General features: G+C 44.7%; 1 protein-coding gene across 3 annotated transcripts in view; it reads left to right on the forward strand.

Annotated features, from left to right (window-relative positions):
- Window positions 1-14,636, forward strand: part of GFRA4 (GDNF family receptor alpha 4) — a 76,680-nt gene that overhangs the window by 43,114 nt on the left and 18,930 nt on the right. Inside the window, exon 1 of one of the 3 annotated variants that reach the window (XM_074587195.1) lies at window positions 10,355-10,480. The exons of the other annotated variants lie outside the window; for them this stretch is intronic. Within the exon in view, the coding sequence (XP_074443296.1) occupies window positions 10,456-10,480 (25 nt within the window). The 5' untranslated portion in view covers window positions 10,355-10,455. Of the gene's footprint in view, window positions 1-10,354; window positions 10,481-14,636 lie in introns of those variants that run through there. 3 annotated transcript variants of the gene reach the window in all.

Genomic DNA, 14,636 nt, shown 5'->3' on the forward strand with positions numbered 1-14,636 from the left:
AGGATGCAAGAGTCGTTTCTGACAGATGCTTCCGTAAATGATTCCACTGCTGGGGATTAAAAAGACCCTCTGTAATCTGTTCCACTCTTTAACTTCCCATATAACATTTTTCTTAATATCTAACTAAATCTCCCTTGCTGCACATTTACTCAAAATTACTTCTCATCTTACGTCCCACGACAGAGGAGGGCTATCTTTCACTGTCCGCTTCTGTACTGTCTTGTTTACATATTTGAGTTCTCTGATTTTATTTCTTCACAGCCTTCTTCCAAAACTAAACAAAGCCAGTTCTTTCAGATTTTCCTTGCCCTGCAAAACTGCTTATAATTTTAATCGAATTCCTCTGGGATCTTGTCATTTTCATTAGCACATGTTGTCCCATCAAAAGGGTGGACCCAAACTCCAGTTAAAGCCTCACTGGAGTTGAAAAGTTGCAGGATAAATGCTCCCTGTGATAAATGCGCACCTCTTGTGTCCCAAACCTTGTGTTTTCTGTTTGCATGCTGTTGCTTTTTCTTGTTCAGCCTGTGACCACCTCCCACCCCATGGTCATGCCTCCCATACTGCTGGCAATCCACTGATTTCCTAGGTTTACTTCTCCTTCCTGTCCTCTCACGCTTGCATCTCCCAGAGACGCTTTTGCTTCTGTTTGGTGTCATCCTCCTGATTTCAGACACTGCCTTTAACAGATCAAGATAGTTTTGAATTCCAGTCTTGTCCTGCACATTGTATGTGACCCCCTCCTCATCTTGTCAGCCACAAATTACATAAATCTATTCTCTATTCCATCATCCGAGTCATTATGAGAATATTGAACAGTACCAGACTCAGGACAGACCTTTGGAGACCTTCGTAGTCAGAAAATGTGCCATTGCTACTCTTCTTGGGGCACAGTATTCATGAGCACCCACTTTACCATAATTGCTCACGGGCCATTCTTATGGGTGCATCATATGGACCTGTGCCAAATAGCTTGCAAAAGTAAAATCATACCATGTCACCCCCTTGCTTTTCTGGCCAGTCTTATCCTGATTGGTCTATAATTCACCTGGTTCCTTCCTCTGCTTCTTTAAAAAGGGCATTTCTTTGTCTTTGTCCACTCCTTTGGGATCTCATTCTTGATGACAATTGGTAAGATAAACATGTTCCTTTTCTGCCATTTCTTGTAGTTGATACACATAGACTCTCTGACAGATACCTGCAACCGATGAGAAAACATATTTCTGTGTAAGCAGTTGTATGACACGGTGGGGAGGAGGGAGGGGGGCTGAATTTTAAAACAGTATTTGAAGGGACAAACTCTTATTCTATGGAGAGTGTGGTGGGACATGACAGGAAGCAGCCTGGATGTCATTCTGATGGTATTGCCCGAGAGGATCCTCAAAGTGCTTTATCCCCTGAGAACTGCTGCCCATCTCATCACCCACCACGTCTCCTGGCTTGCACAACAGCAGAAGTTCAGGGTCTTACACTTCATTTTCTCAGAGAAGGAGAAGCCCATGACATTCATGCCAGACAAAATTCTGTTCCCAATTTATGTGTATGTACCTGTCCATCAATGGATCACCAGCCCAAACATCCCCCTCCGCACCCTCACCCTTGCTCCATCAACTGCTTCCCAGTTAACAGTTCTTCCATAGGAACCTACTGTAGTCAGAGACCAAGACAGAAGGAAAGCTTTTTTACTATTTTCATTTTTTTCCCCAGGTTTACCATTTTCAGGTTTACATCTTTAAAAAATCCAAAACACCGGATGGTATCAGGAGCAGGAAAGTGATACACTGCAAACAAGCGTATACCAGGAAAGAGGAGTGCTGGCATGAAGGGGGATCAAGTTAAGCTAAAACTTTAAAAAGCTGAAAAATAAAATTCATCAGCAGAGCGGGTGGATCACAGTCATAAGGTAGATGAAGTTCTGAATTATAAGTAAGGTCATTAAAAGAGACAATCTAGTTTAAAAAAAAAAAAAGAAAGAAAAAAAGAAAAAGAAAAGAGTATTAAGATGTCTTTAATGGCATTGGTGAATCAAGCTTAGAAATCTGTGCTGTCGGAACTTAAGCGCTCAGTGCTTCAGCCTCCAGAAACGCTCCTCTGTTCATAAGACCGAAATTAAGGGAAGGGTTTGGACTATCTACTAACACTGAAAATAATTTTTAAAAATAGAAGCCACTGCAATGTGCCTGCCCCCGGGAACAGCAGGAAAGAAGGACAAGTCCCTCGGACTGAGATTAGATCCTAAATAACTCAATAGGAATATTCAGAGAAAATATTTTCCTTTGCCTGCCAAGGGAGACGTTTTCAAGACAATGGCTAGAGATGTGTTTTCTTTTATGCTGTTAGCTGCCCTCTTGGGTCCTTGCAAATCGCCCTAACCAAGAAGACTTCTGAGAGTCTGCATTTTCAGTGCCCCTGATGGAAGATGTTGCTTGTACAAATTTCCCTCTGGGTTTTAACTTGCTCCTGAGACTTTTGACAGGAAAGTGCAAGAATTATTTGAAGGAAATGAGGGCATTGCAATACACATAGATGATATCCTGAAAGACTTGGGGGGCAGGGATAGTAAAAGGGGAAGACAACAAAAGGCTGCAGAAATGGGTCAGGAAATGGGACATGGCAAGAGAAATCTAATTTAAAATCAGAAACGTGAGATATGTGGGAGAAAGTGCAAGTGAATTGACATACACACAGAGACTCTGGCCAAAGCCAGGTGATTACAGAAATGCTGCTTTGACAGTTAAGAAAGATTTTCAGAGTTTGGTTCCTGAAATAAAATGAGATGACAATTCTTCTTTCTGGGATGTTATGCAGAAGGACTCAAAATGAAGGGCCTTGGGATGGTTGGTAAGGGAATCTGGAGCACTGATTATTTTTTCCTCTCTCCTTCCAGTTGCGGGCAGCAACATTGGAAGAAACAGAGGGGTCCAGTCTATTAATACGTGGTTCTGTGCCTGGTGTCACCGACACAATTTTGGGTTTTTCAATAATGGGATGGCCTACACGGCACCAGGTTTGCTAGCATCAGATGGGAGTCACCTTTCTGAAAAGAGGAAGAGGGTCTTTGCTCGCAAGCTCGTGGGGCTCATTGACAGAGCTTTAAACTAGGCTTGAAGTGGGAGGGGGATAGTATCAGGCTTGCCTGTGGCATGCTGTGGGATGACACGCCAAGGTTAGAGGGATGGGGTGCTAGCAAGGACCCACAGCCTGTTGCTCTGAGACATGCTAGCTACAATGAAGCACACTTGAAGTGTTACAGAGATGAGCCAGGGGCTCCTGAGGTAAGAGGAGCCAAGAGAGAAACACGAGTGAAATACCTCAAAGGAGTTGAGGAGTGTGCCTCTAACAAGGTAACACGACTGACAGCCCAACTGAAGTGCCTCTACACCAGTGCACACAGCATGGGCAACAAACAGGAGGAGCTGGAAGCCACCATGGTGCTAGAAAGCTACAACATAGTGGACATTACTGAAACCTGGTGGGACAAATCCCATAACTGGAGTGTGGCTGTCAATGGCTACAGGCTGTTCAGAAGGGACAGGTGAGGAAGAAGGAGCACAGACGTTGCCCTCTACATCAAGAAACAGCGTGTGAAGACCTGTCTCTGAAGAACAGCCACGAGCAGGTTGAAAGCTTATGGGTAAGAATTAGAGACGGAGGCAACAAAGAGAACCTTGTGGTTGGTGTCTGCTACAGGCCACCCGATCAAGGGGAGCCTATTGACAGAGCCCTCCTACTCCAGCTCAGGAGGCATCATGCTTGCAGGCTCTTGTTCTGCTGGGGGACTTGAACCACCCCAACACCTGCTGGAAAAGTAGCACAGCGAGCTGTAGGCAATCCAGGAGACTCCTGGAGTGTGTCGAGGATAACTTCTTAAGCCAGGTAATAGGCAGCCCTACCAGAAGGGATGCAATACTGGACCTGATGGCCACCAACACAAGTGAGCTAATCGGTGGCATCAAGATTGGAGGCAGCCTGGGCTGCAGTGATCTGCAGCCTGGTGGAGTTCGCAGTCCTGGGGAATATGGGTCAGGCAGAGTAAAGTCAGGACCCTGAATTTTAGGAAAGCAAACTTCCAGCTGTTCAAGGAGTTAGTCAATAGGACCCTCTGGGAAACTGCCCTCAGGGACAAAGGAGCAGAACAGAGCTGGCAGATCTTTAAGGACACTTTCCGTAGAGCGCAAGAGCTCTTGATCCCCTGGTGTAAGAAATCAGGCAAGGAAGGCAAGAAACTGGCGTGGCTGAGTTGAGACCTGCTGGTCAAACTAAAGGGCAAGAAGGAGATGCACAGGCAGTGTAAGCAGGGACAGGTATCCTGGGAAGGGCATCGGGACGCTGCCCAGTTTTGTAGGGATGGGGTCAGGAAGGCCAAGGCGCAGCTGGAGCTGAACTTGGCAAGGGATGCGAAGAGTAATAAGAAGGGCTTCTAGAGGTATGTGAGCCAAAAAATGAAGATCAAAGAAAGTGGGATGGGACATAGGTGGGACACAGGCAGTGGGATGGAGTGCACCTGCAGCAAGTTTTCAGACAACACCAAGCTGAGTGGTGTGGTTGAAACACTTGAGGGACAGGATGCCATCCAGAGGGACCTTGACAAGCTTGAGTACTGGGCCCATGTGAACCTCATGAGGTTCAACAAGGCCAAGTACAGGGTCCTGCACCTGAGTTGGGGGCAACCCTTGGTATCAAAACAGGCTGGGGGATGAAGGGATTGAGAGCAGCCCTGTTGAGAAGGACTTGGGGATACTGGTGGATGAAAAGATGGACATGAGCCAGCAATGTGTGCCTGCAGCCCAGAAGGCCAACCATATCCTGGGCTGTATCAAAGGAAGCGTGGCCAGCAGGTCGAGGGAGGTGATTCTGCCCCTCTACTCTGCTCTCGTGAGACCACGCCTGGAGTACTGTGTCCAGCTGTGGGGCCCTCAACACAAGAAGGACATGGACCTGTTGCAGCGGGTCCAGAGGAGGGCCACAAAAATGATCAGAGGGATGGAGCACTTCTCATATGAGGACAGGCTGAGAGAGTTGGGGTTGTTCAGCCTGGAGAAGAGAAGGCTCAGGGAGACCTTATTGCGGTCTTTCAGTACTTAAAGGGGGCTTATAAAAAAGATGGGGGCAGACTTTTTAGTAAGGCCTGTTGTGATAGTACAAGGGGTAATATTTTTAAACTGAAAGAGGGTAGATTTAGACCACACATAAAGAAGAAATTTTTTACAAAGGCGGTGTTGAAACACTGGACCAGGTTGCCCAGAGAGGTGGTAGATGCCCCATCCCTGAAAACATTCAAGGTCAGGTTGGACAGGGGTCTAAGCAACCTGATCTAGTTGAAGATGTCCCTGCTTATTGCAGAGGGGTTGGACTAGATGACATTTAAAGGTCCCTTCCAACCCAAACTTTTCTATGATTCTATGATTCTGATTCTATGATTCTATGAAAAAAGACTGCCAACCTGGACAGGGAGTTTTGGAAGTCAAAGAGAGAAGAAAGCAAGCACCTGAGCTTTGTCAAGCTGTGTCACCCAACGATGAACTACCTGGCCATTAAACCCCTCTGTAAATAACTCAGGACTGTGTGACAAAACTCTTGTGCACTCTGCAGACTGGTGGCATTGGTTTTCCAAAAAATTCTGGAAACATCATCTTAATGCATAGAGGTTTTCTCTGCTGCAAAAGATGTTAAAGGAAAATATTCAGGTAGTGAAGATGGATCCCAACAAAAAAACAGACCCCAAATTCATTGTTCCCAAAGCAAAAAGCTCATTCACCTGCCAGAAATCAGAAGGGTGTTTACCTTTCATTTTCTGCCCGCATCTATCTATGCAGTTTGTGCAAACCAGGAAAACAAGAGCTGAGAGCAGGCACGGTCCTGAGAATGTTTGAGGAGCCTGTTCTTGAAGGCTGTGTAGAGAACAGCATAACGAATGCAAATCTGTTGAAAGAGATTTCTCTTGTCTCTTACACAGTAGGGAATAAACTTCTGGAAGCCATGGCAAAAAAAAAAAAAAAGACATTGCAGAAAGCTATTAACACTGTCACTGAAAGAAGTCTTGGGAATTACATATCAATTCAAATCAGAGCTTTCTGTATTTGATAGTGTAGTGTACAGATGCAAAAATTAGTAGTGCCAAAAATATTACAGCGCCGAGGTATTGTACAGAATCTGTGAGATCTTGAAAAATGTGTTGCAGTGGTCACAAATGAACACAGAGACGAAGAAGATGGATAAATGGGTATGTGGGAAATGTGTCAATAATTTCTACCTTAGAGAGAAAAAACAATGATGATGGGTCAGATATGGTGGACGTATTGGATTATCCAGGGTACTCTGAGACTGCGTTATTAGAAACTTTTCTATTAACGTATCTTGTAGGAAATAGTAAACCTTTATTTGGCAGATATGGGCTTCCAGAAATGGTCATTATTTACAATGGCCCTTACTTAATAGACAGGACTGCAAGATTTTCAAGAGTTGGTGAATGCCAGAATTCTTCAGTCAAATGGTTTGAATCAAAGTGGAGTTAAGGGAGTTAAAAAATACTTATATATTTACTTATGTGTCTAAAATCATTGCAAGCTCTGAAAAAGATCTGTATCTCACTCTACTGGATTTAAGAAGACTGCCTTGAAGGCACTGGTCATTGCTAGCTGAAATTTTGTTCAGAAAGCAGAGAATCCGACTGTCTTGATTATTCAAATCTGGGCTGGGAAGATGAGCTGATCTCGAGGCACAGATAGATAGACAGATGTATAAAAATACATGCACAACATCAAATGATAGCTGAGGAGCACAGTTACTACAGGCTCTGTGGCTGATGACCCCTGAATGCTGTTTTAGTGGCAGTTGAACATAAGCTGCAATGCGAGAAGAATTTCTCCTTGTAAAAGGGGGAGATGTAAAGGGCTTATGTTCAGGTTAATCTAGGAAATAGAGACCAAGAGAAAATGTTGGCAGCATGTTCTCCAATCTTCTACTGAAATATAGGCTTGTGAAACATATTTTTAATATAAATCTTGCTACAGGTCTGGACTGTTGAGGAACCCCAAACACCGCAGTACTAAGCTCTTTGGAGATCTCGCAGTTCAGTGACTATAGTTAAGGAGTATGCACTTATCATCGCTCTGCTTTGAGAAGAGTAAATGTAGCCATTAGAAGCACCAGAGAAATGCCTGATCTAATAGTTGGAGCACGTAGCACTTTCTTTCCTCTAAAGACTGGAAAATCAGCCCCATGGCAATCTTGATAATGAACTTGAGTGTGCAATCCAAGCAGGGGAGACTGTTGTAAATGTCTAGCATGCTGCTGATGAATATTCCTTTGATTAAAGTATTTTTTAGTTCTCCCAATTCACCCATATATAGACCTCTATTTGTCTTTGCACGTCTCTACACAGGATTGTGCCACCCTTGCCTCATGCTTCCTTCATCTGCTTGCTGACTGCTCCTCTTGTTCCTTACCTTAGACTTGTATCTGGGACAGGGACTTTTATTTCCTTCTGTGTGTCAAACCCAGCTGACGACTAGGGTCGGCTTCTTGATGGTGGCACAAAGCAAGTCATCAACATTGCAATTGTAATTGGTTGCCCAGAGTGGTGGTAGATGCTCCATCCCTGGAAACACTCAAAGTTAGGTTGGACTGGTCTCTGAGCAACCTGGTCTAGTGGAAGATGTCCCTGCTTATTGCAAGGGGCGGGGGGGGTTGACTAGATGACCTTTAAAGGTCCCTGCCAAACCAAACTATTCTGTGATTTTACGATTGTATGATTTTTTTTTAAGTCTCTGGCTTCCCATCTAAAATTTCCCCTTTTTGCTACAATTCAGGGTGGTAACATGGTTAAAAACATCCTCCTTTCCCCCCACCTCCCTCTAGTGGGGGATGGATTTCTGTCTTTGGGGCTGCTATAGCCAGACCTTGCTTAGAAAAAGACCTCATCAGGACTGTTGCTTTCACCATCGCAATGGAGAGCTCTGACGTGTCACACACTCTTCTCAAGGACATCGAAGAGGAAAAGAAAATGTCACAGCACTGGACAGGGCAAATGGAAGTCACCCATGTGTGGAGCATTACCGATAACTGTCATCCTTTTCAGATTGCTCTCGGTTCATCCGAATGCAGCACCAATTGAAGTGATAATGACTCCTATTTCAATGGCAGCTTTCATTCTAAGTATTTTCATATGTCACTAAGAGTTGCTTTAAAATGCCAGCAATAAATACACATTCAAAGCAATACACTTAGTGCCTCGGCCGTAAAGTCCATATATGTTCTCGTTGGCTGTATTTTTGACTGAATAAATGCTAAGCATGAACAATACTCACTGCATTTTCCACAATCCTCCCTCCAAAGACACACACACACACACACACACACTCTCTCTCACGCACACACTCACACATGCACGTGCACACATACGTTCTCTCTTCCCTGCTTTCTGAAGAGCCCAGACTGAGGTTTTCCAAGAGAGGCAGGCAACCTGTATGCTTCCCACTTTGCAGCCATGGCCAGTTATGTTGCCTCGCTATGCTATTTCTCTCCAAGAAAATGCCTAATGGATTCCTCTCTTATGAACAGGATGCCCACAATGTCTTCCTGGAATCAATCTAATAGGAAGAATAAAGATCATTCTGAATAACACAGAATCACAGAATGGTAGGGGTTGGAAGGGACCTCTGGAGATCATCTAGTCCAACTCCCCTGCCAGAGCAGGGTCACCTACAGCAGATTGCACAGGAACGCGTCCAGGTGGGTTGAAGAATCAAGAATCCTTGATATTCCTATTGAGTCACCTTCCTCGGGATGTGCTTTCTACAGCACACGATGGTCAAATACCAGACTTGAAGTCACAGGAAGGCATGCAATCAGAGCTCTTGCTCACCATCATCTTTTGGGTATGTCTGGACCCTGCCCAGCACATAGAAGATCTCTGGACAAGGAACATGAGAGGTCAGAAAGGGGATAGAAGACAAACTGGTGTGATTGAGCAGACACAGGCAGAGTTAGACCTGAAAAGGAGCCATCTTGGGTCTAAATTTGCTTTGCTATGCCTCAGCAGAGAATCTTTATGTCTTTATGAGTCAGTCCAGCAGGACCGGGCATTCCAGAGGCATCTTTAGAAAACAAAGGCTGAAGCCTTGTCAAAAAGGATGTGTTAGTGTAGGAGAGTAATGATATCTAGGGAGACTTCACCCCAAGTTATCATGAGAGTTTTCACTAAGAATTATTTTCTCCTTAAGGGTAATGGAGGCATGATGTAACTTAGACCACAGACACCCAGAGGGCTACGGATTTTCTTCCAACTTAAAAGTTCGCAGACACAATCCAACAACTAATGCCCTAGCCCATGATTTTTTTTTTCCAGCCAGGTTCTAGTCATTGACTTGGTGGGGGACAAATAAAATGCTTCATCTTTTTAGGCTTCATCAAATTCAGAGTGATGCTTGCCTTCTTGGTAAATGGCTGAGAGCTACGGATGAGAAGGGCTGTCAAACACAAATTGGGGATTATTGAGTTTATCTCGTCAGCCGTCTGAAACCCAACTCACCATGCTCCCTTTGACTCATTCACACTTTCATTTAACACTTGTGGCCATCACATTTCACTCTCACTTTGCAGTCCACAAAGGGCAGAGAATGACCCACTAAAAATGTCTGCACATGGTCAGACTTTTGCAGATACATCACGCCAAAGGACAGGTGGGATGGCTTGCTTAATGATCTTCCTGCTACAGCAGGGAGGACAACTTCAAGTTTACTCTGAAGGTATCTAGGTGTCACATATTAGTCTATGTTAAGCAGGAAGAGAGATCAAAGGAATGTGGTTTCTTCTGATTTTGATTCCATGCAATGAGTAAATTATCTTCTATGTGAATCAGATACTAGAGGAGAAGGAAACGCTTAATGAATGTTATAGTATTTATTTGTATTTCCCCAGTGCCTGTAAAGTCCTGCTTGAAGGCACCAAGAAAATACAGACAAAAGATTGCATATAACCTGAAAGTAAGGGGAGAAAGTTCAGATCTGTAGGTACAAAAAGAGTCAGGCAGCACATTTTTAATGCCTGCTTGAGACATGCAGCCTGGTCTTGGCCTGAACTTTCCAGCATTGCTTTTACACCTTCAGATATTACATTCCTGAGGTGTTCTCAGCAAATTCCACCACCCCAGTGCTGACTGGGAAGAGTCAATAGCAAATGAAGATCGTTTGCACTGTGGGATTTCATGATATGTGTGTTATGTTTGTAAACCCATCTAAATCCACAGAGGGCTGACAGCAATGAATGGTGTCATCCTCCTCGCGTGAGCTGCTCTGATCTAATCCAGGAAAACAGTGAACCAGCCCTCAATGTATTCATGGTGTTGGAGGACTGAGCATGCACTAAGCCCATGGCAAGACGGATGGAAGGGAAGGAAACTTCGCCTTGCATTCTGGCATCCCAAAGGCGATTGCTGGGCACTATGAAATCCAGATGACAGCTATGAGTTTTGGACAAGGTGTGTGGGATCTCCTAGGAGGGCTGTTCTAAGGCAGGTTTGGGGAAGGACCATCGGTATTGCAGAGGTGTTTAATGGGGCACCTCGTATGATTTATATGCTTGTCTCCAGATCAGGCAGGGTCCAGGGTTTTTGTCCAGTGAGATGAGCCCATGTGAGTAGATGTTAGTGCAACTCAGACAGTGAATTCTCAGTGTAGCATTGCCACTCTTGCATGTCTCAAGCACTCTTGAGTGCCTCAACCTCATTGCAAATGGGACCACTGGAGAGGGAGACACCTGTGAACCACAACTTCCTTCACTCCTGGAACAAATCTAAGGTAAGCAGGTGGAGGCATATCCAAAGTACGGACTTGGAGGAAAGGCAGTCCTCTGCACACTCTGCATCTGTTTCAACAGTAAATGGGAAATGAAGTTTGAGCTGTGTACAAGGATTTGTTCCTTAGGTGATCCTGAGCACTTGGCTGTAAAATTATGATGTTAAAACATAGCCTAAACAAGGTTTAGCAGTGACCACCTGCATTCACCACCTGGTCCCTTTCATGCATCACTATTGGTTTATGAATATTTGGGAAATACTAGGAGTATTTCTTCCAGGCTGCCTTTCCCATCATTTTTTCACTCCAGGACAACTGTGTGTAACAACTTATTTCTGACAGCTCTGGGTAAGTTGAAAGTTTCTGGATATCAGGCAGTCGCCTATTAGCAAGCACTAACATCTGTCCCGCAGATTTAATTTGACCTAGCCTATTAGGTTTGCCCAGGTCTTTTCTCCCAGCTGAACACAAAAGGATGGGCTGGTGCCCACCTCAGGTTTAGACCCCTGTTCTGCAGGTGTCAGTCACACAGGATGCAAGTACACTTTGCAATGCCTTCTCCCAGGCATTTAAATGGCCTATGCGCTGGCTGGAATACTAATTCTGTCATGAAGAGAGCCATCCACCTTTGAGGCAAAACAAGGCTTGTAGAGGGACAGCCTCTCACACACCATAACATGTTGCATGTGATATGTCTGGTGAGCAGAAGACCTCTGCTGTGCAGCAGGCAGGTAAGGTGGCAGAGCAGAAAGGACCCCACAGCATGGAGGATGCGTGAGCACAGGAGCTCACGCGAGGGGCGTGAGAGTCAGGAGCCTTCTGCATCCTACTTGTACTCATTGTGCAAGATTTGGCAGGTCTGATTTAGGAAGAATTATGTAAAAGATGTCCAACTAACCTAAAGGGGTAATAAACAACTCCTGTTGCTTTATTGGAGATATGGGGTGGTTATTCTCCTCTTAGCAGCAAATATTGTAAAAGCAAACACCAAATGTTCTGGAGTCAGCAGCTTGTCATGAAAATAATAAGAGTGTTCATCACTCCTTAGGACTGTGCATGAATCAGGGGTGGAAAAAGCATTCACACCTAATACATACAAAAACTGGAGGGGAGGGGGATGTATCCCACATCCCCAGGTTGAACAGCATCATGAGAAACAGTGTGGCTCCTTCTAAAACATCTGAAGCCCAAGTGTTGGTTGGATCAGAGGGCAGAGTGGCAGGGGCCCACATTCGTGCTCTCCAGGCATTTTGCTCACCGTTTCCAGCCCACGTGGGGTAACCTTCACACTTCACTCCCTAGACAAAACTGCATGAAGGAAATGGTCTATTTGGAGGAAAGTCAGACCTCCTTGTTCAACAAAATGTACTTTGAGATACCTGTATAAGAAGAACCGAGGGTCTATTAAGGCAATGGGAAGAGCCAGATTTTTCTCTTACTCCTGCACGTTATGAGTAATTTTACATAAGTGTCACTGAGGTAAGCAAGTGCAGAAACAGATGTGGAGCATAGCTACAAACAGGATGTGAAAATAAACTCATTACTCCATCTGCCCACCGTAAACAGCGTGAAATTAGCAGCAAGCGAGGAATAAAAATTCAGACAAATGGCCTTTTAAGGAGAGCAGAGGGAGCTGGAAGGTCTGCTATTCGAAAAGCAGAGGCACAGAAAGCCCAAGCCATGCACAACCCAGTGCATATCCTGAGCCCCCTGGTCAGTCAGGGGCAAAGGTGGGCGAAAATCCCATGGTGGAGAGTCCGCAAGGTGCTATTTTTGAAGGCAAAACCAGAAAGGCTACTCCATCTTTGGGAGAAAAGACCTGATTTTGCTTTTGTGCCTGCACGCTAGAAAGAACCATCTATTTTATAAGTCACAGAGATTTATTTTTTTTCCCTAAGAGGCGCTCTCTTAATGTTCCATAAAATTACTCTCTCAGGGGTAGTGTGAGGAGGAAAACGTGGTGTTATGTTGTCTCAGTTGCAAAGACATCGCTAACAATAAAAGCCCCTGAATGATTTGGTTTTTAAGTGACATGATTATGGAATGGGTCATTCGTGACGCTCCGCTTCAAGTTGCTTCAAGCACCTCTGTCATAAAGTCTTGAATGGGGGTGTTTTATGCTTTGGGTTTGGACTGTAAATATTCACCCCTGGCCTTTGTTCTACGAAGCAAGTCTCAGCTTGAGGATATATTTACTTAGAATTTTGCAGCAAAATTTCTCAAATGGTCAATCTGCTTGATTTATTTAAAGTGGGATCCCAAAGTGTTTTACAGCTTTTACAGGCTGGCTGTGTTTATAACCATCTTGGGGAGTATCTTCTGCAATTCATGTAGCGGAGAGGGGGAAGGAGGGTCATAATTTCTATTTTAACCTACTTTTCTAGCAGCTGACATGACACTGACAAAGTCATCTCTTCTAGAATAAAGCCTGCAACACTTTATCCTCGTCCAGAGGAGATCCTTTGGAGAAAATCAGGGCAAAATAAGTCAAGCACTTTTTTTTTTTCCCCTATGAATTCTGATTAGATATGTGCATGTAAAATTCAGTGGTGTCTGAAAGCAAAGACTATGAGCAGCTCTGGCTCATTTTATGGATCTCAGTGAAATTGCAGACCAAATGATATTTCAAGGAAACCGGTTCCTTGTGTTCAGAGTTCTTCAAGATACGACAGCCCAAGGCAGAGTTCCCTACATGTTGGAAATAATTTCTCTCTCCACATTTGGCAGATCCAAACAAGCCTTGAGTGCTAAATAAACCACATCTATGAATAAATCAGGGGTAGGAGAACTCAAATTTCAGGTGTTGTGAGATTTGAAATAACTGAAAGCTTGACGTTGGCCATGAGGCATTTCGAAATAGTCTGGAGTCTGATGAAAAGTTTTACATTTGAGATGTCATTGGGATGTTTCAGGAGGAAACCTCCTGGTGGGTTCACCCAAAGTTTGTAATAAACATAATTGAAATATCTGACTCCAGCTGCTACCTTCCACTCTAATCAAGAGCAACAGAAGCAGCTCCTTCTTAGCAAACACCCCGTGACTGTTGAGGGAAGAGAAATGGATATACTGGGCTCGAGCACTGAACTGGGAGGGCAACAGAGGCGGGTGCAGAAATTCAGGGCAGGAGAGGTAGCAGGTAGAAGGAGGAAAAAGGGACTTCATGGAACGATCAATAGAGTCTTGGAGAGACGGGAAATTTCATGAAGCCCTCAGAGATGGAAATCAGGGGCCCATATTTTTCTCAGGAGAGAGGATTTTCTAATATTGTCCGAGTTGGGTCTCACCAGGAACAGACTCTGCAGGGGCTCAAAACCAAGAAGGTGCACCTACCCTATCTACTCCATGAAGGGTAAGGTGTCCTTACCCTTCTCGTTCCTATCGAGAGGGAAGACAAGTTATGTTAGGGACAAGGAGTTCCTTTGGGAAGTATTTGAGAAGACCACCTTCAAGGTCATGGCAAGCAGTTTCTGTTTTTATGGTACAGCAGAATCCGAAATTACATTATAGGCGCAGGGACTGATTGTCCCCTTCCATAAACCAGATTTCCCTCTTGATTACTCCCCCAAGCCATGGTGCAGTCATGCCTGACCTATGTCAACATGCTCCAGGGCATCACACCAACTGGAAGGAGTGAGATTCACCTTGTCCTCATCCCCTTCTCCTCTCTATCACCTGGGTGCCACCATGTCCTGCTGAGCGTGGCTGAGCCTCTGGCCCTGCAATTGCCGGGGTGCAGTGGTGCAGCCGTGAGCCTTGGAGTGAGCACACCCCCAGGAATCATCCTGGATGTGTCCAGCCTGCTTTAGAGAGGAAGAGTGTTTAATAGCATGGGATTGGTCT

The sequence above is a fragment of the Larus michahellis genome, chromosome 5, assembly GCF_964199755.1.
Source record: "Larus michahellis chromosome 5, bLarMic1.1, whole genome shotgun sequence".
Taxonomy (NCBI): Eukaryota; Metazoa; Chordata; class Aves; order Charadriiformes; family Laridae; genus Larus; species Larus michahellis.